Source organism: Aplidium turbinatum, chromosome 4, assembly GCF_918807975.1.
Source record: "Aplidium turbinatum chromosome 4, kaAplTurb1.1, whole genome shotgun sequence".
Classification (NCBI taxonomy): domain Eukaryota; kingdom Metazoa; phylum Chordata; class Ascidiacea; order Aplousobranchia; family Polyclinidae; genus Aplidium; species Aplidium turbinatum.
Window position 1 is genome coordinate 26,111,258 of NC_137475.1, and position 24,853 is coordinate 26,136,110.

General features: G+C 36.3%; 1 protein-coding gene across 1 annotated transcript in view; it reads right to left on the reverse strand.

Annotated features, from left to right (window-relative positions):
• The window catches only part of LOC145768832 (solute carrier family 35 member B1-like), a 60,864-nt gene that overhangs the window by 6,930 nt on the left and 29,081 nt on the right, over positions 1 to 24,853 (reverse strand). The window contains exons 2-4 of the mRNA XM_082580434.1: positions 23,094 to 23,185; positions 5,117 to 5,247; positions 4,120 to 4,311 (exon numbers count right to left, since the gene is read on the reverse strand). Of these exons, the coding sequence (XP_082436560.1) occupies positions 4,120 to 4,311; positions 5,117 to 5,247; positions 23,094 to 23,185 (415 nt within the window). The remainder of the gene's footprint in view (positions 1 to 4,119; positions 4,312 to 5,116; positions 5,248 to 23,093; positions 23,186 to 24,853) is intronic.

Genomic DNA, 24,853 nt, shown 5'->3' on the forward strand with positions numbered 1-24,853 from the left:
CATTTATTTGTTGTTGACATTTAAGTGAAGGGTGGTAGAAAACAAGGAAAACCCAAGAAAACGTGGAAAAGGCAAGTTGAAAAGGAAAGCAGCAAGGTGGGCTTGACAAGAGAGGACGCATTAGACAGATCGATGTGTAGGCAGGGTGTGAAGGTGATTGCGGCACTTGGAGGTGAATCCGGCTACCCTCGTTAACAGGAACATCACAGGATTAAAACTGGACTACTCCTACTCCACATCATTGCTAGCTAAAAACTCTTCAGTAAATGAGTATTTTAAATAAATCATTTTCAACGTTTGTTTCCAGATGTTTAATTTTGGATGGACTCATCAAGGTTAGATTTCAATACAAAACAATACTGATTTTTCCTAGAAGAAACAAATTAAATTCGTTCAGTTTTTTAAGCAAATCTGACACTTGGCATAATTTTAAAAACCAGATGTCATTGTGAAAATGATGTGGAACAAGTCTGAATTTGATTCTAGAAAAATCACGACAATACAACCCCCAGTTCGGGAAACCCTGGCCCAGGGAATGGGATGGAATGGAAGACAGATTTTGGGATGGAAGATGGAAATTGTCAAGAATGGAAAGGAAGATCTTGATGATGGGATGGAAGACAATCTTCCATCATTCCATCCCAATTCCATCATTAACTTTCTAACGCTTTATCAAGACATGCAAAATATTACGTTGCTTGCTGAAATAATTCGATTTTTGGTTCGTATTAAACCAACGGGACTGTTGCCTGACGTGTATTTATCAAACCTACTGTCGTTAGGCAGATTTGACCAATTAGAAAGCTATGGTTTTTAGGTTTATTTGTGGCATATAACACAAAGATTACAAAATGTGAAGATGGAATGGAAGATGGAAGAGATTTCTGAGATGGAATGGAAGATTTCTAAGATGAAATGAAAGAAAATCTCAGGATGGAAGATGGAAAAAACGTCTTCCATTCCATCCCATACCCTGAAGCCTGCTATAGGGTATGCATAAATGGTACATGGAAGAAAAATTTCTATAAAAATGACAGCAAAAGGGGTCCACGTCTTTTAGGCGCTGACAGTTAGGCGCTGGTCTAATAGGCGCGCACACTGTGGCGTCTGGATATTTAGGTGCGGAGCACTGTGGCGCCCGGTCATTTAGGTGCTATTCCTAGTAAAGTCTGTAGATTGTATCAGCTTGGCAGGTAGGGGCGTAGGGCAATGCTTTTCACACAAAATATTATATTGAACAGGAAAAAAAATTGTTTTGTTAATGCGTGTGCGTTGTTGGTCATGGCTTCAGTGAGTGAAGTTGCTGAGTAATGCTGAGTGGCAGCGCTGAGTAATAGTGTATTCAGGTAGCCTATTTTTCAACATAAATGCTTTTCTTGACTAGGTCAATAGTAAACCAGTGCTTGTTTGTTAAATGACTTTCAAAATGTTTAAAAGCGCACAACTTTGATTAATTAATGCTATAGTGTGTACAAACTTGAGATGTCCAAAGCGGTTAAGCTATAGCCTGAAAAACTGTAGCCTACATTAAAAACTATTAGATAGATTTTCCTATTAGTTTACATGTAATGTTTTAGTTTACATGTAATAAAATTTTAACCACCCGCTTCAATATAGGCCACGGTATGATATTTATTTTACTGATGTTTAGTGTAGTTATTATTTGACTCTTTCGCAACCACCGAGGTCAAGACGTTTAATCTAAATATTACCAAACATTTTTCACACAAATCTGTTGTATTTACGCCGTAAAAACATCTCATGTGATCGACATAGACGCACAATCTTGACATCAAATGAAAGCATACATCTTCAGCTATCCGAAGATGCAAAGCTTTGCAATAAAATTTAAAACATTCAATGTACAACTAGCAACTTTCCACACGGTATTTTTTGTAATTTTTAAAAAAATTAAAAATTGGCATAAAAGTGTAGCCTAATTCATTATAATCCTTACTACCCAAGCATGATACAATAATATGAAAATATATGTAGTTTAATCGAATGCCAAAACAATTCTGCACATGAGAAAAATTTTATCTGCCATCATTTACATTTTTTTTACTTGAAATAGGCTACCTTTCAACCTTGGACACGTGTAGGGATACTTGGGGATACTTCCTTGGTCATCATGGCAAAAATCCCAAGACGTGTGTATACGTCCGTAGTCGCGAAAGAGTTAACTAAAAATGAACTCAATAATGTTCGGAAGCTTGAATGATTTATTGATAAAGCTTTCACCAACGCAAACCTGGACTAACAACAAATAAAACAGTAATAAATCAATAAAACAACAATATATTTTTCTGTTCAATATAACATTTTGTGTGAAAAGCATTGCCGGTTTAAGCAGCTTCACTCACGGAAGTCAGGATATAATTTTCTGGCAAGCTGATACAATCTACAGGCTTTACTAGGAATAGCACCTAAATGACCGGGCGCCACAGTGCTCCGCACCTAAATATCCAAACGCCACAGTGTGCGCGCCTATTAGACCAGCGCCTAACTGTCAGCGCCTAAAAGACTTGCTCCCAGCAAAAGTCTATGAGAGTTGATGGGGCCTGCACTACTATGGGGTAGCGGGAAGACATCAAAGTGTCCACTACACTACACACAGCAACAACACTTTCCATATTGGCTGCATAAGCAGAGAAAACCGGATCAGTGTCCTCAGGCACTGTACCACACTGGCCAGAAAAGAAATGGTGACCTTGTGTCAGTGGTAAAATCTTGGCAGAGTTGTGTTATGTAGCAGATTTATTTTTCAAGTAATAAAACCAGTAGAACGCATGTGTAGCGCCAGAGGCTTTTCTAATTTTTCCTTGCGTCTTATGGCGTTGTGAAACCTGTGTTTGTTAGGAATGTGAAACGCTGGCTAAAATTTGGGCGTTTCCTTAAGAATTTGTACCGTTTATAAGGGTTTGATACACACATACGTAGTTTTAACGTTGTGCATATGCTACATTGCTTGGAGCATTGAGCTTCACTTAAATCAGCCGTTTAGTGTGAAACAAAAATCAGTATCAGTATGGTTTTTCTCAGTCATTGGGTTGTGCGTTATTTTCAGTCAGTTCACCACGGATTCTTTTCTTGAAAGTCTTGGTGTCAATTCAGTTGTGGTTGTAGTTTAATTATATGTTCTGAATCAGGATTTTGATTCAGTTCATATTATTCTGTTTGCAATCAAGTTGGTACTGCTATTTTGCATTCATCAAATGCTGGCATTTGCACAACAATCTAACCTCTTAGTGTTATTTATTAAGAATCGATTTCACTATAGTAATAGCATCTTCAGCTAGCACAACATGTAAAAAAGAAAATTTGAAAATACGTAAAACGAACAAATAAAGCAAACTCCGATATTATCAACATGCATAAAATTCTATTCTAAATAGATGGTTACATAAAATTAAAATCTAAACCTGCAAGCCTAAATCTTAAACTGGTGTTCTGCCACGATTTTCAACATTATACTGGTACAAAATTCAAGAACACATGAACAATGAACATTATCATCCATCAAGTAAATTACAATCGTTCAACCAGACCAATACAAAGAAAATCGCAATTTAGATTACAGTCCACTGCCATGAGTTTAGGCATTATTTGGCTGCAACGTTTTCGATCTGGAAGTTTGTTATTTTCTTTGCAATAAACTCGTACTCGCAGAAAGCCAAGGTATCATCCCCACTACCCTGCTGGTACTCGAGATGTTGCTGTAACAGTTAAAGCTAGGTATGGGTGGATGCTCCAGACAATTCGACGTCTGCTCAAATGTATATCGAAATAAAAGACTTTGTAAATCAATCGTATGAAGGAAACAAGAACTCAATGTATCATCAACAAATGATTAATTTCACCATCGACAGATGACTTTGATCATAACTAGAAACGTATTTTCAAATTGATGCAAGCCTAATCCTAGCCTATGGATGGATAATAAAATTGTTGATAATAATTGTCGGTCTGTGGTCTACTCCTTTGCACCAAAGTTGGAGGAGGAGGAAGCTGCCACTATCCTTGATGCACGGTTGAGCCTCATGTTCTTGTGATGGGCCACAGCAGTAAATAGGTCTATGCTGTTTGCAAGATTATAACACCAATGTAATATATTCTTACCAAAAAGACTTCTCCCCAACCAAAATTGAAAAGTTTTCCATCTGCACTTGTTTTACCATCTTTATACATAAAGCCAGCAACACCGAAAACAATCATTAAAATACAAAAATATTTGGCAACTGGATACCGTTTGTGTGCAAACACAACTCCCATAATCATCACTGGAATTGGTTTACAAGCTTTTCCAAGAACCTAAAAACCCAAATATGAAATATTATAGTAACTATTTCACTTGAACAGACAAAACAGAATAACTTTAACGGATTTAACATAATGTAATACACAAAAAATATTACATAATCAAAATAAACTCTAACGTTTTCGACACGTACGTTGTACGTGTGTCCTCAATCCTCATCAGGATACATAAAATAAAAACTATAATTAACATTTAAAAAAAATTAAAATTACATAAATTTATAACTTTCAGTTTATGTAAATTGCAGATTTGTAATTCTTGATGAGGTCACAAGAACGTGTCGAAAATGTTAGAGTTTATTTTAATTATGTAATATTTTTGTGTTTAATACATTATGTTAAATCCGTTAAAGTTGCTTTGCTCTGTCTGTTTATGGTTCAACATGAAGCGAATTCTCCACCAAAGCTTTATTGCACCTAAATTGAATAAAACAAAAAAGGTTATACAAATACACAAAAATTGACACAAGTTATACAAAAGGATATCCAAAACATTATACAAATAGATCACTGATTAGTTTGCAGTACTGTATAACATTCTTTCCTGTAGAGGGTATTTGTTCAGAGAACAAGACATTCCGGTACAGCCGACCTGTTACAACACAGCATAATGCAGCTGACCAGTCACAGGGGCATCTCTCCGCAGGGTGAGAGACTACTTACCATGAATTCTATTTCATCTATTAAGCATATCCCAGTTTAGCTTTTCAATTTTTGCCTTACTGTTTTTAAATAAGCAGAATGAGCAAAAAGCAAAAACTTCAACTGTATATGAATACCAGTAATTGAATTTTTTTACCTGTGTTGGATATGTTATATACAATAAGGCATGGTTGCTGGCCACCATGGCTCCCATGTAGCAGAAAGCACAAGATGCATACAGCAGCTTCGGTGTGACATCAGGTTCAGGTTTTGTGACAAATTGAATAACTGCAAAAAGTACCGTACCATTGTACATTGTGTTTCAACAAATATGACATCATTGTACAGTGTTGTAACTTTGCCAATTATCGTTTATATGATCTCAAATTTTAACAATATGTACAGATACACTTGTACAGAAACAACACAATTTTGTTTAAATTTTCAGGCGTTTTTCTTTTTAGATGTAGAAATGCCATACAATAGCAGAAAAAGCATTTTGTGTACGGTACGGGAGTATGCCAGATCCTTTTATTCCGCACAAACAACCTTCTTGTTCGAACTTTGTATGCCATGTCCAAATCTGCTTTCCATCTGGCCCCTTTTTTCCAAATCGTTGCGCAAATGCACGCTGCACAGTCTTATTCGACTGTGTTCTAGCATACTCCGGTACACAAAATGCTTTTTTACGCTATTGTATGGCATTTCTCGATCAAAAAATAAAAACGCCTGAAAACTAAAAAAAGAAAAATTTTATGTTGCATCTGTACATACTGTTAAAATTTGAGAGTCCCGTATAAACGATAATTGGCAAAATTATAAGACTATACAGTATACATTACAATGCTGTCAAATTTTTTGCAACACCCTGTACTTCACGCAATGAGCTACCTCGGAATGGCCCGTTTCGGCTAGTCCGATTCGGCTGTTACCCTATTCGGCTACAGCCCGATTCGGCTAGTCCGATTTGGCTAGTCCGATTGGGCTAGTTCCCTATTTGGCTACAGTCTTTATCAGTTAGTTTCCTATTCGGCAATTTTTTGAAAATCCAACGATAATCCTTCTGTAATCCGACAAAATCCTTCTGTAAATCCAACGACACCTTCTGTTTATTTAGAGAATTTTGTATTTTATTCCACAATAGGCTATCGTTTCTTTTGCATTCTTGCATTATATCCAGTGTTTACTTTTGAGTGCCTTCCCAGACGGCAAAATCCGTCATTTTTGTTGTCTGGGTTCGTTCAAAATATGTGTTTTACATCAAAACAACATTTTTCATGATTAACAATACAGGTTAATGAGATAAACAGAAGTGTTTAGTAAGTTGTTCGAGTGTGTTATTGTTCAAAATCATAGGCGCCTAACTATTTTTTTTCCGTGGGGGCGAAACCGAAAGCGTGTTTCATCAGCAGCAACGTAAATTCAGCAAATGTCAAGCAGATGGATGACGTAATTATGTCGTCACACTAGGATTGCTTTTATTGCCACACTCGAAGTTATCGCTAGGTTCGACCTACCGTTAATTATTATAAACAAAACTCGACCACTTTGGTTAAGCAAACACATGACATGCGTCTGCGTTAGCTAGCGGTTTATAGACTGCGACTCTTTAAGCTAAGCACAACATAAAGTTTAGCAACGAACTAGATTTATTAGCATGAAACAAGAGACGAAAATGTTTACTAAAAGGTACACTGTAAATGGAATGACAATGTTTTGAAAATGGAATGCGAATACTAACTTGATCATACGTGAAAAGTAAAATCATTCATGTTAACATCAATTCAGCAGCACGTCACCTTGAATCAATTTAAAAGTTGCTGACATCCGTAAGCAGCCCTTGAAAAATAGTTACGAAGAAACGTTTGATTAAGTTTTCGACTTGACATTGCTCCCTTTTCACTACAATATCGCAACTTATGACTGACCGCTGTAAAACGCCCGTTTCGCGTTGCAAATGAAACAAAAGATGCGCATATTCCGCCTTTGATCGGGTTTCTATGGCAACGGTCGTGTGTGCGCCATTCAGTTTGCGTGAGTCCGTTACTGCGTTGATTATGCGGCGTGTGCGCAATGCGGTTTGTACCAGCCCTTATTGCGTTGGTTAGTGGTTACCTCGGGCCAAGACTTCAAGTTCATTTTCATAGCGAGCGATTCACTAGGCACCGCGCAATTCACTGCAGTGCAGAGGTTTCGACTTTCGAAAGCGACATCAAGTCTGTTTGCAAGCTCATAAAGCTAAACGCACGCTCCGTCTACGTAGCAAATTATGTTTTTCTTTTGGGTGCATTCAACATCTGATGACATTGAATCGACACAAAATGGTAGATTTTTGCTATGTCCCAGGTAGTAAAATCAATCATATTTACATTGATTCAACGTCTGCAGACGTTAAATCAATGTAAAAATGACAGATTTTGTTGTCTGGTGTGGGATTGTAGCATCGCTACTCGTTCTAGTGATTATTTATTGCAAAGCTGTTGCGGTTTGCATTCAAAAAATGTTTTCCTGCTGCCGATCGCTAGTTCATCTGTTGTTTTATGTATCAATACAGCATAAAAAGTTGCCTCCACGCAGAAATATGCTTGGGGGCCAGGCCCCCACGGCTTAGGCGCCTATGTTCAAAATACATGTAAAACTTACATACGAGTTATTAATTGCGGAGATAGCATAAATTTGATGCTCTAAAACAAAGTCATATATTATCATATATAGTCAAAGTGGCAAATGCGCGGACGGACAGTTTTTACGATAATGCACGGTCCATCAATTTAAAGAATTAACCGGCGGTAAGTATTAACCGGCGATTCAATTCGATAATATCAAACCTCCATCTTTACACTCTGACTACAAAAAAAAATTGGGCCTATATCACGTGAAAGTTACGAGTAATTAGGCATTGATTTCAACAACCTAATTTTTGGGCAAAATCAACTTTACGACCGGTTTTGCGAAGTTTGATCTTCCACTTTGCAAGGCAACTTGATAGTTACTTTGAACTTTAGTCCAACGTAAAGTGGTTTCACTTTAACCTGAAGAAAAAAATGTCTACTTCTGACTTTCTTTCCCAATTAAAATCATTAATCAGCGCATTCGAAAAGGTTTTCCAGAATTTCGTTATTGCTTTGTGACAAGCATTTCTATGGTAAACAACTTTACCTCGTTTCCCACTTTTTTCTCAGCTATTCTCTTTTAAATACCGGCGCGCGTAGTCTTGCTCCTCCGTCAAGGGGTGGTAATTACACGCAATTCATTATGACGCAACCGAAGGCTTTAATTTATCACATGGCTCACCCAGACAGTAAAATCCGCCATTTTTACAATAATTAAATGTCTGCAGACGTTGAATCAATGTAAAAATGACGGATTTTGCCATCTGGGAAGGCACTCAAAGGTAAACAGTGGATAAAATGCAAGAATGCAAAAGAAACGATAGCCTATTGTGGAATAAAATACAAAATTCTCTAAATAAACAGAAGGCGTCATTGGATTTACAGAAGGATTATCGTTGGATTTTCAAAAAATTGCCTAATAGGGAACTAACTGATAAAGACTGTAGCCAAATAGGGAACTAGCCCAATCGGACTAGCCGAATCGGGCTGTTAGCCGAATAGGGTAATAGCCAAATCGGGCTGTTAGCCAAATAGGGTAATAGCCGAATCGGTCTAGCCCAGTGGTTCTTAACCTATGGGTAATTACCCACATGTGGGTAATTTGAAGATAGCAGGTGGGTAATCAGCTGAACCAGAATATATAGAATTATAGATGTAACAAACAATGTCACAGCTGTAAGTGGTAAAGTTGCTTTATTACTTACACTTTTTTTGATGTTTTGAGTCCCTTCAAAACAACCAAACAAGCACAGTGATATTTTATCATTTTTAAAATTGTTTCGTCATAGGAATTTATTTTCTCATCATTTTTGTCGCCAGTTTTATGTATTTTATTTTTGTGACATAATGATAAGATTTTTCTTGTCTAATCAGTTCATTTACAGTTGTTTTATGAGCAAGCTTGATGGCTGCGTTGCTGTTTGAAGTAGTATAGCCAAGTGTAGGCTACATTTAGAGTTAGTGTTGAGACGAGCGAGCTATAGGCCTATTCTTTTGAAGATGAAAGCTTGGGAAAATTCTGGGGAAAGCATATCCAAAAGTTGCGCAAAAATCACTAACATTATTGACTATGTAACCTATATATATTCTACTTATCTCTGTGAATCAGCAATTTCAAGTGTTGTTGCTTTGAAATCAAAATCCCGAAACAAGCTGTTAGATCTGGAGTCAGATTTGAGTTGTGCAGTATCCAAAATCGCACCCAATATTGCATCGATTGTACACAAAAAACAAGAACAAATGTCTCACTGACACTATTGATGTTGTTCTTTGCATTAAATGTTATTTTTGTTGAATAACGCTGTTCTATATCTTTAATACGGCAAAATAGATAAAATTAGATTTTGGGTAATGGGACTTTGATCTGGACAGAAATGGGTAATAAGGGAAAAAAGGTTAAGAACCCCTGGTCTAGCCGAATCGGACTAGCCCAATCGGACTAGCCGAATAGTAGCAGACCCGAGCTACCTACCCAATCACCTCATGAAACATATCGCCCAGCACAACTTAACCTTGAAATGAGCACTATCTAATTCAGTGGTTCCCAACCTTTTTTGGTGTCGGGGCCGAATTTCAAACTTCAGAGTATGTATGGAGCCGCATGAAAGCACTCAAGTAATTATAACGAAAATTTTAAAGCATGAAAGCATGTAGGCTAGGCTACCAACAAATAGCAACACTAACAGCAGCAATAACTACTGCTTTTCTCAGTTTGTTTTATAGGACCTACCAGAAATTTTACACGTTTTGAGGTGTGTTGAGCATCACACCATTGCAACCTAATTATTTCACTTAACGCAGGCCTCAAAATTCACGGCGGACACGGCGATCATGTCCGCCGTCACAGCATGTGATGTCCGCGGGAAGTACCATCTAGATCGGTCATATTTGTCCGCCGAGAAATAACACAAGAACTAGCGATACAAATCGTCATTGCATAGTACTAACAATTGTTGCCAGAATATAATTTCCCCCGTACTCTAGCGCGCATCTAGAAAATGTGAATACTGTATCTCTCACCCAGACAACAAAATCTATCATTCTTATATTAATTCAATGTAGACGCAGATGTTGAATCAATGCAAAAATGATAAATTTTGTTGTCTGGGTAGCTTCCATTCAGGCAGGAAAACATTCGATTTTTACGTTGCTTCAACGATTGATGACATTGAATCAGCGTAACAAAGGTGAATTTTTCGCTAAGAATCGATGGGAGTACGGGTACTTCCACACTAATAAGCGCAACTTTGTTCAAGTTTTACGTCACAATGTCTGGCTTTGATCTCCGAGTAATATTGATAAGGCAAGGTTGGTTACAAAATTAGATTATACGAGTTCAGTAGGCTATTACAGCAAGATGCAGCAAAATTTGTTAAGTTTTGGTATCACTGTAAGAAAGAAAAGGCCCAGGGAAAATTCACTTTCGCTCACATGACACGCAAAAATAAACTTAAAGAAAAAAGCCTAGTGAAACTTTGCACAGCAGAACATAGTAGCGTTAGTGTAGAAGTTTTTCCGACTCGTGCCCAGAGCATTGTGACACAAGAAGCCACATGACCTCGTTCGGTGGAAGTTAATCAGTTATGCTTATGCGGCATATTAAGCAGCTACACGGCACTTTGACTCTTAAAGCGCACGTCGTTGGTCTGATGAAAGCCTTTCAGAGTGACTTTGCTGAAATTTTAAAAAGCCTTCTAAGCCGTAGCTATAGTTCTCGAATGGCGCAGAATTATCAAGGGGCATATTTCAAAATTGTGTGACAGTGTAAGAAAAAATAAAATTGTAACGCAGTTAAGTCTGAGTAGGTTCAAATGTTAGGGTAATGTCTCTACAGCAAATATTTAACCTTACTTTGTTTTTATCATTACAGACAAACTTTTTTTTTATTTTTGAAATCTCCACCTGCTTACAAGCAAATTTTCATTAAAATTTCGCTTAGAATGGTGCAGGGTGTAAATGAGTTTTGTTTTATTCTATTCTTCTAATTTCAATGTATCTGGAGAGGTCATATATATATGAAACATTATAAAAAAAATTAGCTGTGTGTTTGATCATGTACTTCTATACTACCTGTACTGGACACAGGTGACGTATTCATCACGTGACCATACCACAGTGGACCCAAAGGAATTGCGCTTTTTCAAATCAGTTTTTCAAAAACCAGACAGAACGAAGACCGAGAATTCAGTTCGTTTAAGATTTCTTATGAAAAAAATATCTAGTTCAGTTTTAAACTTTGAAGGAAATTGTGTGCTTTGCAGAAAGGTAGGCTACCTTTTTTTAATGTTTGGTGTGCCTGAATGTGATGTTAGCACAGCAGTAGATATGGGAAAGCTCACAGTGAGAATGGAACCTATGGTTGGCTACTGCTCAGTACAAAAGTAGCCTAAGTACAACTTTACAAAGCATAAAAAATTATCAAGAAATACCACGTTTTTGATTGTTGACAGTGAATATAAGAAGGCTTGCATTGAGTGACATTGATAGCCTAACAGCACAGCACTAAGGTATGCAAGAAGTCAAGTTTTGGAAATAGCCTAGGCTACATAATAGTAGTAGGCTACTGTAAGCAGTTAGCTATGGTATTTTGTAATTTTCGTAAAACTAAAGCATACAGAGTTGAAATCAGTTAGAAAGTGATGTTTCCAATTCATCTCTCTTATCACAGCAGTTACATGTTAGACTAATTTAGTCATTCAATTTACAAATAAAGACACCTGATGAATTGTTGCAGGTTGTGTAGCTTGGTAAAAATTTCGAATTATGGGACGTTGCTCTGCTTATGGCTGTAAAAGTGGCTATGATAGTCAGGCATAAAACACCAAAAGGTGTGTCAATGCACAGTTTTCCGTTTCAAAATGATGAACTGTTAGAAAAATGGATCTGCAAACTTTCTCGAAAAGATTTTGTTCCAAGCAAAAGTTCTAAGGTGTGTTCTTTGCATTTTACTGATGATTGCTTTGTGAGTTTATCGGAAGATTCTAATGCAAGTCGAATTAAGAAGAAGGAACTTCAGATCTCAGAAGAAAGTGAGCCTCAGATTGTATGTATACAGAAAAAAGCTAATGGTCTTTTTGTACTTTGAGATGTCCGTATTGAACATGGACGGCTTAAAGTACACAAGACCAAAGCTTAGTTCAGTTCTGTTTATTGGTTTTGTTGATGAGAGAGAGGAAAAAAAACAAAACATAATTATTCAAACCACAATTAAATTCGAACAAATAAATAAATTCTAGTTAATTGTCTTTTAAGATTTATGTTGCTGTGCTACCTCATATCTTATTTTCTCCATATAGGCCTAGTAGGCTGTTAAAAGTAGTGTTAATCATGTTGGGCCTACCAATTATATGCAGCCCTAGGCTTATTGATTATGAAATTGAGACCTTCCATTGAATGTTTTGACTCATAGAGTACCGGTATGTGTTGTTTATCATGAAACTCTAATCTTAAAAGAGATGCATAGCTTTTGTATTGTCATTTTTACAGAAAACTAATGAGTGATGCATTGCCAACACTATTTTCCAACTGCCCAACTTACATGTCCAGTGAGCCACCACCCAAACGATCCAAAACTACTTCTGCCAGACACAAACAAGATACTGAAAATGTAGAGAAAATGAGCAAATTATTTTTAGAAAAAGACCAGGTGAGATCAATTGAAGACATATATGAGCGAATACAGACAGAACAAGCCATGCCATCTGAAATTACTGCGTTGTTGAAAGATGACATTTTATTTCTTTGCATTATTGACATGACTGCTGAAATTCCATCTTTAAGCATGGGGTTGCAGATTTTTGTTGATTTGTCATACGAGTCCTTTTTGAGTAGTAAAAAAAGAAAGAACAATTGTTAATATTGCAAATGGCACAATAAGTCGTTTCAGTGAAGTTACAAACCTGCTTGCTGACCTAAAATGTCAATTACCGTCTTGTCACACAACTAGCTTTGATGATATTCTTGATGATACGAATGAAATTAATCGAGGTGGATTTATTCCACCTAATGATATATCGTTTTCTTTGTGTCAACATTGCTACTGTATCTTCAATTCAATTCGCTCTGAACCTTTCCTGGAGCAAAAATTCTTAGCAATTGAAGAAAAAAAACATTTTTTTGTGGGACTTGTCACAGTTTCATTGACTGATCTTTGGCAAAATTATAAAGATATTTCAAAGTGCACCATGGGCCATGATATCATCAACAATATGATCTGCAAGTTTTTCAATTGTTTTATGTTCAATTATGTTCGTGATCTATCACAAAGCGGTAGATCAACGTCAAGCCGTAAAATTACGAAGTTGCGTGGTGGATACTAACAACCGGAGATGTGACTTTATATTTTCGCTTAACTGCTTACAAATGTGCTATTGAATTGGTTCAATATTGGTAGTCTATGTCTATTATCTTTCACGTGCTCCTCTGCTATATCTGAAATTGTGTTCACAGACTCTGTAAAATACCTGGGTGTATTTATTAAGAGTTCTCTCTCAGATGAAACTGATATTTCAAGGCAAGTACGCTCTCAGCACTGTGTTGCAAACAATGCAAAATTTCATTTTGCTAAATGCTCACCCACCTAAAAAAACAATTTATTTCGCTCTTATTGTATGTCGTTTTACGCATCCCAGTTGTGGAACAAGTTTAGGTCTTCCAGTATAAAACGATTACGTGTTGCTTACAATGATTCTTTCAGAATATTGCACAATTTGCCTCGTTATGTCAGTGCCCGTGAACATCAAGTAATGAATAATATAACAACGTTTGATGCTTTATTGAGGAAAAACATGTTTTCGTTTATCAACCGTTGCATACACTCCTCAAATCGCTTTATATCAGACCTGATGTCATCTGATTGTTTTTATCGTTCTGAATACTTTCAACTCTTAAACTGACGACATCCAAAGTGGCTCTCTGTGACCTTTGCAGTGTGTGTATTATCTCGTTATTTTGGATATAGCTTTGTCTGACGCAAATAAATAATAATAATTAATGGACTTAACCGATGTTTTGGCGTCGTCGTCAGTGGAATCGTACCTCAAACATTGAGAAATTAATTAAAGCTATACCAGCACAAAGTTTCAGCCAAGAATGCGATGAAAATAATTCAGTGATAACTTTCTTGGACATTGTTCCACGTAGCCTACCTTGTTGTTTGTGTTGCATCAATGTCACACCTCTCCTTAAATTCACGCTGCATTACAACTTTCTGTGCTGCTTAACGTACTAAAATTAATAAACAAACATTTGCAGCTAACTCTTTGCTATATTCCACATAACTCACACCTAAAACAGTACTGCGGTGTTGTTTGTTCGGTAATTACGGTTTTCGTCGCATGGGGCCACTAGCGTATTCAATAAAAACCTGTGTCCAGTACAGGTAGTCTAGAAGTACATGGTTTGATACATAGTTTATAAAATAGGTATGCAAGTTTGGTAAGCCACACATGTCTGTCCGTTACCAAAAAATCTCAAAAAAGTTTTTTTTATGAACAACTATATGTTTTTTTAACTTCTAACATATCGCTCACCTAGAACCGAACTATGTTATGTCCATTTTTCAAGTTTTGAGAAAAACAGGAAAATAGATTTTGAATTGGGTTTTTGTAAATTATCTCCCGATATATATGCAATATTTTATACCAGTGTGACTAGTGATATCTTGCTGGTTGTTGGGCATCATTTATGATACTTTTTAACCACTAGGGTGAGCAATATAGTGTTTTTTTTTAAGTATTGGACGGACTTAACATTGTTTGGTTTTGAAAATTCTAACTGGTAATTTCATAAAATAACGGACATAGCATATTTATAAAATCGATTGAAGTATTGTAACCACTGTTTTTACATTGAAACAATTTTAGATGGAGCTAAAAATTGAGATGGAAGCATCCAGGTAGCAGTTGTAAACTTTTTTACAGTGCAGAACCATGATTTCCTGTTTTGGTACTACACAATCTTTTCACTTGTGTGATATTATGTTCAATTGTTTCTTTGCCATACTCTTACACATTTTCTGCAATAGTGCTATAAAATGTGCCAGGTCTTATTTGGACTTTTGGTACATGGCCTCCTCAAAAAACCTAGCTAGTAAATAGCTGAAAGGTTTATTGCTCAATGCTGCAATCACGTTTGTTAGATAGAACCATAACTGAGATTTCTGAATATCAAATTTAGCTGCCTAATCACCAACTTTCATCAGACTTTGAAATAATCTCCAACAGCTCAACTAAATTAACATCTGGACATTAAAAAACATCCCAATCATAACACTGTAAGTTATTAAACAATACTGTGTTTACTAAATTAGTTGATCTGACAACCTTAATCATTGTCACAAACCAGTGATGCATTCATGAAACTAGAATTCAAGGAATGGTTAAATAAAATCTCTATGCTAATTTCTAACAGTATCTACAGAACGAACAAACAACATAATGAAATTACAAGGAAAGATAATAACTCTGCAACCTAAATATCAGCAAAATTGATACTTAGTATCTCAGAATTTTCAACAGTTCTTTTGAGTACTGTAGTCAAGATGAGTCCGGCTGAAACAAAAGCAAAACTAGCATTGGTGTTCAGTGTTCACTGTTCAGCTACTTCTGGAATGTCTGCATAAAAGTGGTGGTGGTGTGGAAGAATGAGTTTTTTTTGCATAATTTCATCAAATCGGCTTTTTTGTCCTTTTTTACTGCCAGCTGTGATTTGTAACATTTGGGTAGTTCCATAACTAACGGCAATGAAAATTCAGTTGCAAGTCGTCTGCTGCTCTGTTGACTTGATTTTATGAAGTCTATCTCACTGAAAAACGGCTCTGAATATTTGTACTTGAATTATAGCTTGACTGGATTTACCTAGCAAAACTTTAATTGCATAATCTTAGTCCACAGTATTTTTTCACCGTCAGAATCTGTGAGCAAGTCTTTTAGGCGCAGACAGTTAGGCGTTGAACCGTTGGTCAAATAGGCGGCAACACTGGCGTCAGGATATTTAGGTGCGGAGCACTGTGGCACCCGGTCATTTACATGCTATTCTTAGTAAAGTCTGCAGATTGTATCAGCTTGGCAGGTAGGGCAATGCTTTTCACACAAAATGTTATATTGAAAAGAAAAATATGTTGTTTTGTTAATGCGCGTGCATTTATTTGTGGTTAGTCATGGCTTCGTGAGTGAAGCTGCTGTATCTGGCAATGCTTTAGTAAAAAATATACCGTAGGCTATATTCAAGCGGGTGGTAGGCTTGAGTGAAGAATAACTTAGTTTTTCGTCAAAACTTCGACTAGGTTTTGCCAAACCTGAGCTGATACAATCTGCAGACTTTACTAGGAATAGCACCTAAATGAGTGGACGCCACAGTGCTGTGCACCTAAATATCCTGATGCCACAGTGTGCGCACCTATTTGACCGGCGCTTAACTGTCTGCGCCTAAAAGACGTGCACCCCAGAATCAAAAGTTGAGCCTCGAATGATATGTGAGTATTGTGGTGAATCATTCACAAATTTTTTGAAGTCAACAACTTGGCTAAAATCAGTGATTGTCACTATGGTAGGATTGGTTTTAAATGACCCACAGCAACCAGCCTTACACAGCCTGTGTCATCCCTGAGTGACACAATGTCAAAAATGTGCTGAGAATTTACCATCAATACATCAACCAGAAGATCACCTTTTCACAACATGTATTATGTCCAGCATTTTCAATCAGTCAAAAGTAGCAACTAGTTTAAGTCCAACATACTATGTTATGTCCAGACACAGTTAATAGGTTGACATTATGTTAAGTCCAGGGAAGGACATAGCACAGTTCTGTTTGAAAATTTTGAAATTTCTGCAGGACTTAACATAGGCTAAAAGCTAAAATAATTGACATAAAAGAAATCTGAGCATGCCATCAGATAGAGCTATGTCCAAAACCCAAGAAAAGTTGAAAAAGTGATTTTTGCAAAAATTGGACATAACATAGTTCGGTTCTAGGTGAGCGATATATATATTGACTATCTCACATTTGGCAGCACATAGCAACCCTATACAATTATCTTTCCTCCAATTTAAATCACTACATTTATGGAAGTTTGATATTGTGTCTGTCCGTTACCATATTTTTGATGAATTTGTGTAGATTGTAAATAGGGCTTTAAACACCAAGACTGTCAAAGATGACTGGGTATGTAGTCATAAAGGGAAGGTGGGAACTAGCCCTAGCGCACTAGACACCCCCCTTTATAGATTGAAAAAAAATTTTGAAGTAAAAAAAAATTATATGTAAATGTTTTTTAATAAAAAAAATTCCCATTATAATTGTGATTCGTTAATGAAGATCATGTTTTGAGTCAGGGAAATATCAAAGATGTTTGTTCTAACAATTATTGGTTACTCGCTGCAAATGTGATTCACAAGTTTTGATTGCAAGTGAAGAGAGAGTAACTGTCAAATGTTATTCCAAAGCCAACATATCAGGATCAACATGGAGATGGCCAAAGGATGAGGACTTCCAATCTTCCATGATTACCCTATAATAAGTGATGTTGTGCAGGCTATAGTCACACCACGCCTTATTCCTGGAGGAGAGAGAAATGTTTCCTTTTACATACCAGAACTTCATCACATAATTGGGGATACTATGACTCAAATTGTGTTACGAACTAACTTGAAAACGTCAAAAATTTCCTTGAATTAAAGATAATTTCAAGAATTTATATACAATAAACTGCTTTTATCTTCCACTAGTGAAAAGTGACCGCTATGATGATGCAAATATTGATAAGAATATAAAAATATAGTAAGAAATGAAAGAACAAGGGTAGAAAAACACTTCAGCAGGGCTGGAAAAAGCAGGGTAGCACCACTATTTGGAAATACATGACAACAAATTCGAAAATGTATGTAATTTATGTATACTGTATAAGTGTAATGGTAGCCTATGAATATTAAAACAATTTTTTTGTAAAAAAAACGAACTTTTTTTCAACGAAAATTTTCCAAAGTTGCAAACCATAATTTTTCCTATTGGGAAATAAACATTTTTTCCATCACCTTGGTTCAGTGCAGCAAAAAATTTCAGAAATGAGATAGTGTCTATCCGTTACTTTTTAGAATGTCTGTCCGTTACTTTATATCAAGGTTTTGAACTAATTGTTGCGCAAACACTGCATCAGGGATTAGCAAAAAATATTACTTTTAAGATGGGGGGTAGATCTCCAATTAAAAAAAACATTGATCTATTGGGTTTGGGAGCTGAATTTAGATAGAAAGTGCATGTGAAGGCTGACTAGTGGTTTTTCCCAATTCTATCTGTCTGTCCGTTACTTTATTTCAATAGTCCGTAAAATTGGTAATACTGATACCAGACCCAAAATTTTTTCCTGCACAAACCATCATACTTAGTAGTTTTAACACGATGAATATTGTGGAGCCGGGGCTCTTGTGGTCTTCAAATTTAAAGAATTTCGCATCAATGTCTGTCCGTTACCAAATTTTATTTTTGAAATATCACCCAAGATAAAGTGATTTAAGCATGACGATCGGCGCTAAAACTGGTGTGTCCGCCGTGAGACTTAATTTGTCCGCCAAGATAGCTGCTCAGACCGGACATGTTTGTCCGGCGTCAACAAAAACGAATTTCGAGGCCTGTTAACGGTTTATGAATCACAATAAGTAGATAATGGGCCATTCACAACAGTAGGCCTATAAAGTAGGCTACAAGGTGTAAGATGTAAAATGAAAAGTTTACTGACAGTGCAACCTCTACGACACAACGACAATGCAGTTTGTAAACAATTTTGACAAGTCAAAAAATAATCGCCCTAATTACACTGGTCAACAGCAAATTTTAATCGAGCTCGTGATTGATTGGTTCTAGAAGCATTTTGTGCGCTGATTTCAAAAATGTTTTTACTTTTTTCCTAGCACATCATGTTTTCTAGATATTCCAATTTTAAAATTTTGAAAACATGCCACATTTACACGCAAGTAAAGCAGTTTTTTTATTCGCAAATTAAGTGTGACGTCATAATAAAACAATGATATAAACAATAAAAAAAATGATACGTCATAATCAAGCAAAGGGACAAAATAACTTATCCAAACTTGGAATCTGCTCGCCGGCCGGTTCCTCATGATGAAACCATGTCGCCACCTTTACCTCCACATGGAGGCCTAGATTCCATTGAAAATGATGGTGATGACGTCGCTTCATTAAGCGAACTCTCATCAACAAGTTCTGAGTATCAAGAAGAAGGCAGGCCACAGTTATTTTCCCAGGAGCACCTCAATGATTTGATTAGAGACCTTGGCCTTTCAAAGCAAAAGTCAGAAATCCTTGCGTCAAGATTAAAAGAGCAAAATCTGGTTGAGGAAGGTGTTGCAGTGAGCCATTACGGAAAACGAAACAAAGACCTCGCTGCTTTGTTTAAAGTTGATGGCCCCTGTGCTTTTGTCATGATATTGAAGAACTTTTTCACAAATTGGGAGAAGTTCACAATCCTCATGAGTGGCGAGTTTTCATTGATTTCTCGAAAAGAAGCGTGAAAGCTGTTCTTTTACATAACGGAAATGAAAAGCCATCCATTCCCATAGCACACTCGGTGCACCTAAAGGAATCTTATGAAAACATCGAAATTCTTCTCAATGCTATTAATTACAGGGATTATGAGTGGAGTATTTGTGGAGACCTGAAAATGATTGGAATCTTAATGGGGATGCAAGGGGGATATACAAAGTACTGTTGTTTCTTGTGTCTGTGGGATAGTCGCGCTACTACTGAGCACTACCAGAAAAAGGATTGGCCAACAAGAAGCTCCTACAATCCTGGATGAGAAAGTGTCCAAAATGTCCCGCTAGTTAATCCTGACAAACTTCTTTTGCCGCCATTACATATCAAACTCGGCTTGATGAAGAATTTTGTGAAAGCAATGGGCAAATCAAATTCAAACGGTTTTCTGTACCTCTGTAAGAAATTTCCAAAACTAAGTCATGCATAGCTTAAAGAAGGAATATTTGTTGGTCCACAGATTCGAGAAGTTTTAAAAGATACTGACTTTGAAAAATCACTCACTTCATCAGAATGTCGAGCATGGCAATCCTTTAAATGGTTATGCTTTGACTTTTTGGGAAATTTCAAGGCTGCTTCCTTCAGAAAAGGTCTTGAAAGGTTGCTCTCAACTTACAATGACATGGGCTGCCGCATGTCCCTCAAGATTCATTTTCTTCATTCCCACCTGGACTTTTTCCCTGAGAACCTTGGTGCAGTAAGTGATGAACAAGGTGAAAGGTTTCACCAAGATATCCAAAGCATAAAAGCACGCTATCAAGGGTTCTGGAACGAAAGGATGATGGGTGATTACTGCTGGATGCTGCATCGCGATGATCCAACATGTACACCTATGCCCAGCGATTTTAATGCAGCAATGTCTAAGTGTCATTGCAACATTTTAAACACTATCTTTGGTAACATGCTGAACGTTTTTCTTGTGTTTTTGTAATATAATACAGGGAGCTTAAAAACCTGACACTTCAGTATTGTGCTAGCTCAAGTATTTAGTACCTCAGACAAGGTTTAAGAGGCATTTTTTGCACTCTAGTGTCTAGTATGCATACGTATGCAACTAAATAGTGTTGAATCTGTGAAAGCAATGCACAAATCTGAAACACTCTGCTCTCTGAAGCTAATCTAAATTTGAAAATTGTAGCGACAAAATCGGTATTTGAACGCAATATTGACGTTTCTGGTCAAAAATTTTCAGACCAATAACTTTAAAACCTGATGTGCTAGAGCGAAACTAGCGCCAGATTTGAAATCAGCAGCAAATTGTGGTCTAAGAAAAGTTACTCCCATTCTCGATTAAAATTTTTTTTCAAATTTTGTTAACCTGTGTTATTATAAATAGATTTTTTATATTTTTTGTGGGATTTTCAGGGGTCAATGAGAGCCGCAAGAAGGCTAGCTTGGAGCCGCATGCAGCTCTAAGAGCCGCGGTTGGGAATTACTGATCTAATTCAAACAAAACTCTACGCCAAATTACAGATTTAATCTGCACTGTACAACAGACTAGCCATGCTAGATTTTTTTACATTGAGTTTACGCATTACAAAAAACCTAAACTTGCAAAGCCATCCGCTGGGTCTGCTACTATTCGGCGAGTCCGATTCGACAAGTCCGATTCGGCTAATCCGATTCGGCGAGTTCCCTATTCGGCGAGAGCCTTTTTCGGCGAGTGCCCTATTCGGCGAGTTTTTGAAATTCTATTTTTGAAAGAGAATTATCGGGTACCGTAGCCTAATTATAATTGCCGTTTTTACATCGTTAAACGTTGAAATCGTGCAGAAAAGAATAAAAATAAAATGTTTGAACTATTAAATTAAAATTCGTTATATGCCAGTTCAGTTGTTTTTATTTCTGACCATCATATGAAAAACAATACACGTCAACATAGCAAAGGTAGAAGCGACAAAACGCGAACGTTAAAACGTGCTTGAATTCGTCATGTCAATTCAGTTGTTTTTATTTTTGATCATGATATCAAAAACAATTCATGTCAACATAGCAAAGGTGTAGAAAAAGGTAGAAGCGACAAAACGCAAATGTTAAAACGTGCTTGTGACCGAAGTAAGTTATTGCGTTGAAAGAAATTTGGCACGGTCGCAACACCTTCAGAAAAATTTAAGAAATGAAGGAAAAATAAGAAAAAATAAAATGTTACAAAAAAAAATCATGTTTAATGTCTATAAGTTAGTACTTTTGTATACTTAAAATGATTAGTTTGGATCAACAAATGTGTGGCCAACAGTTTGGATTGAAAGGAAATTATTGGGTACCGTAGCCTAGTTATCCCGACCAGTAGAAATTGCCGTTTTTACATAACTTTCTGTCGTTTTAACGTCGTTAAACGTTGAAATCGTGTAGAAAAAAGGACTTTGCTGACTAAGATACGTTGAAACTGGGAAACATTCACAGAAGCCCTTCGATTTGTTCCAAGAACCCATTTAGTCTAACAGTTTATTTGTACATTGATTCAACATCTGAATACATTATCTTAAAAATGCATAATCTTAAAAATGCAACGTATCGAAGGGCTTCTGTGAATGTTTCTCAGTTTCAAAACGTGTCCTAGTCATCAATGTTCTCTTTTTTACACGATTTCAACATTTAGTGACGTTAAAGCGATAGACCACACATTTGGTTAGCTTTTTCATTCTGTTACTACAATGTAAAAAATGAACTGTTAGGCTAACTGGGTTCTTGGAACAAATTTTTGCTGGTTGGGATAACTAGGCTACGGTACCCGATAATTACCTTTCAATCCAAGCTGTAGGCCACACATTTGTTGATCCAAACTAATCATTTTAACTATTCAAAAGTACTAACTTATAGATATAAACATGATTTTTTTTTGTAACATTTTATTTTTTTTATTTTCCCTTCTTAAATTTTTCTTAAGGTGTTGCAACGTTTTAACCTTCGTGTTTTGTCACTTCTACTTTAAAAACAACTGAACGGACATGACGAATTCAAGCACGTTTTAGCGTTCGCGTTTTGTCGCTTCTACCTTTTCTATGTTGACGTGTATTGTTTTTGATATGATGGTCAGATATAAAAACAACTGAACGGTGACATAACCAATTTTAATTTAAGAGTTCAAACATTTTATTTTTATTCTTTTCTGCACGTTCAGCGACGTTAAAACGATGTGAAAACAGTTAGGCTACGGTACCCAATAATTCCCTTTCAAAAATAAAATTTCAAAAACTCGCCGAATAGGGCACTCGCCGAAAAAGGCTCTCATCGAATAGGGAACTCGACAAATCGGACTAGCCGAATCGGATTAGCCGAATCGGACTCGTCGAAAAGGGCCATTCCGCCATCCGCTATCTAAGGTTTCATGCTAGGTGACCTAGCAATTATCAGGCGCAACATTGAAAAAAAAAATAAACATTAAGCAGGAAAAAGTTGAAATGCAACTAATTGATGGAAATAAAAAAATGTTAATAAAATAATACAAAAAAATAAATGTTTAATACTTACTTATGTGTGCAAAGACTGCATTAACAATGCATTGAAAAAATACAAGTGATTGAGCATAGGTAAATCTTTCTCCATCATAATCTCCACGAAGACTAGTGAAAACAATAGATATTTAAGTGGGCACAGTAAGTGATGCTATATTCATATGTTGTTCCATAAATAAGAAGGTAGTTGGTAGTTGCAAATAAAAGTGGTCAAAGCATCACAAATAAGTCAATAAGAAAAGTACAAAAACGACAGAAAGTTATGTGCAACCAGTACAAGTAGGCTACATAAGGTTTCTTACAACAACCATTAACTGAAAAACAAACAGGAAACAGAAAAATAGCAAAATTGTTGATTTTAAAATACAAATAAACAAAATAAAGTGTTTTATGAAAAAAAAAAACGGACTAAAAAGGCTTATTGTTTTCAGAAATTGATGTCATTTGTAGCTTTTCATTTGAAATTGATTTCTGTGCTTGCACTTAGCTGTTTGATACATATAGAAGAATTCGTAGAAACAATTCAGACCTAGGAACAAAATAGCAGAAACACCTGGTCAATGTAATTGAAAAACAATGAGCTCTAAAAGGCTCTTAAAAAGAGCTTTTTACGGAGCTCTTTTACAAATCTATAAAGGCTCTTTATGTTTATACTATAGACCTTTCAGAGAGGTAGGCTATAATCACATCTGATGCTAATATGGCTTCAATGTGCAGACACAGAAACAAATCAAAATGGAGAAACTACAAATAACAATACTTTGCAAAATGGCCTGACTCAGAGATATCTCGGTTCAGAAAAGACAGGCTTTTTTGAAGATTACCAAATACCGATTAGGTGCTAAAGCGCTGTAAAAAAATGCTTGGGTGTAGACATGCTGCCAAACAGCATGTCATGATTAAAATACAATTGGTTTTATAACATCCCATGGCGACATCTGTTAATTTATCGGAATTATATTATAATACCGTACAGATTTTTCAGGGAAATCATCAACTAAGTTATAACCTAATTCCATTATATCGCTGTGCATTTCACATCGATTTTTACTGAAGTAAGCTAACTTCAGAGGGGCAAGAATTCTGAAAGATTTCTTAAAGTTGCAAATTTTCAGCCTAAACGATTGTAATCCACTATTTGCAGATCCACATATCAGTGTGCAACGGTTGACGGTTGTCGTGCAACATTTTGTGTACCGTTAAGTTTGGCTTTATTTAATTAATGTTGAATTGTCAGTTTGAAATGAAATTGAAAATATCATCAAGTAAAGCAACCTTGAGATTTTTCCATCCAATTGAGGCAAACTGTGCAGTGTGCAACTGTGCAGTGTGCAACTGTGCATGCCTTTTCATAAATGACACCCACACATAATAATGCAAGTTTGAAAAAAGATTTGAATGCAGCCATAAAGAGAACACACAATGCAAAGTTGCAAACAATTTCATATTTTCTATGGTTGACCTTACGACTACGTGAACAATTGCCAGGTCTGTATCATCACTTTTCCTATATTTTATGCATCAGTTGTTGCAATAGTTTGATATAGGCTAGCTCACAATATGTGGACACAGCCCGATTTTATTGGAAAATTTAAATCGCAGGTTTGGCCAATAAATAAATTAAATTAATGTAGTTAAGTAAATAAAAAGTTAGTGTGAACTTTTTTTATTTCCTTTTCATCTTCGGCTTTTCTGAAGGTGTTGCAAACACGGTGTACGACTTAATACTGTGGTCCGAATGACACGATCGCAAATTACATAATCCCTAGGCTGCAA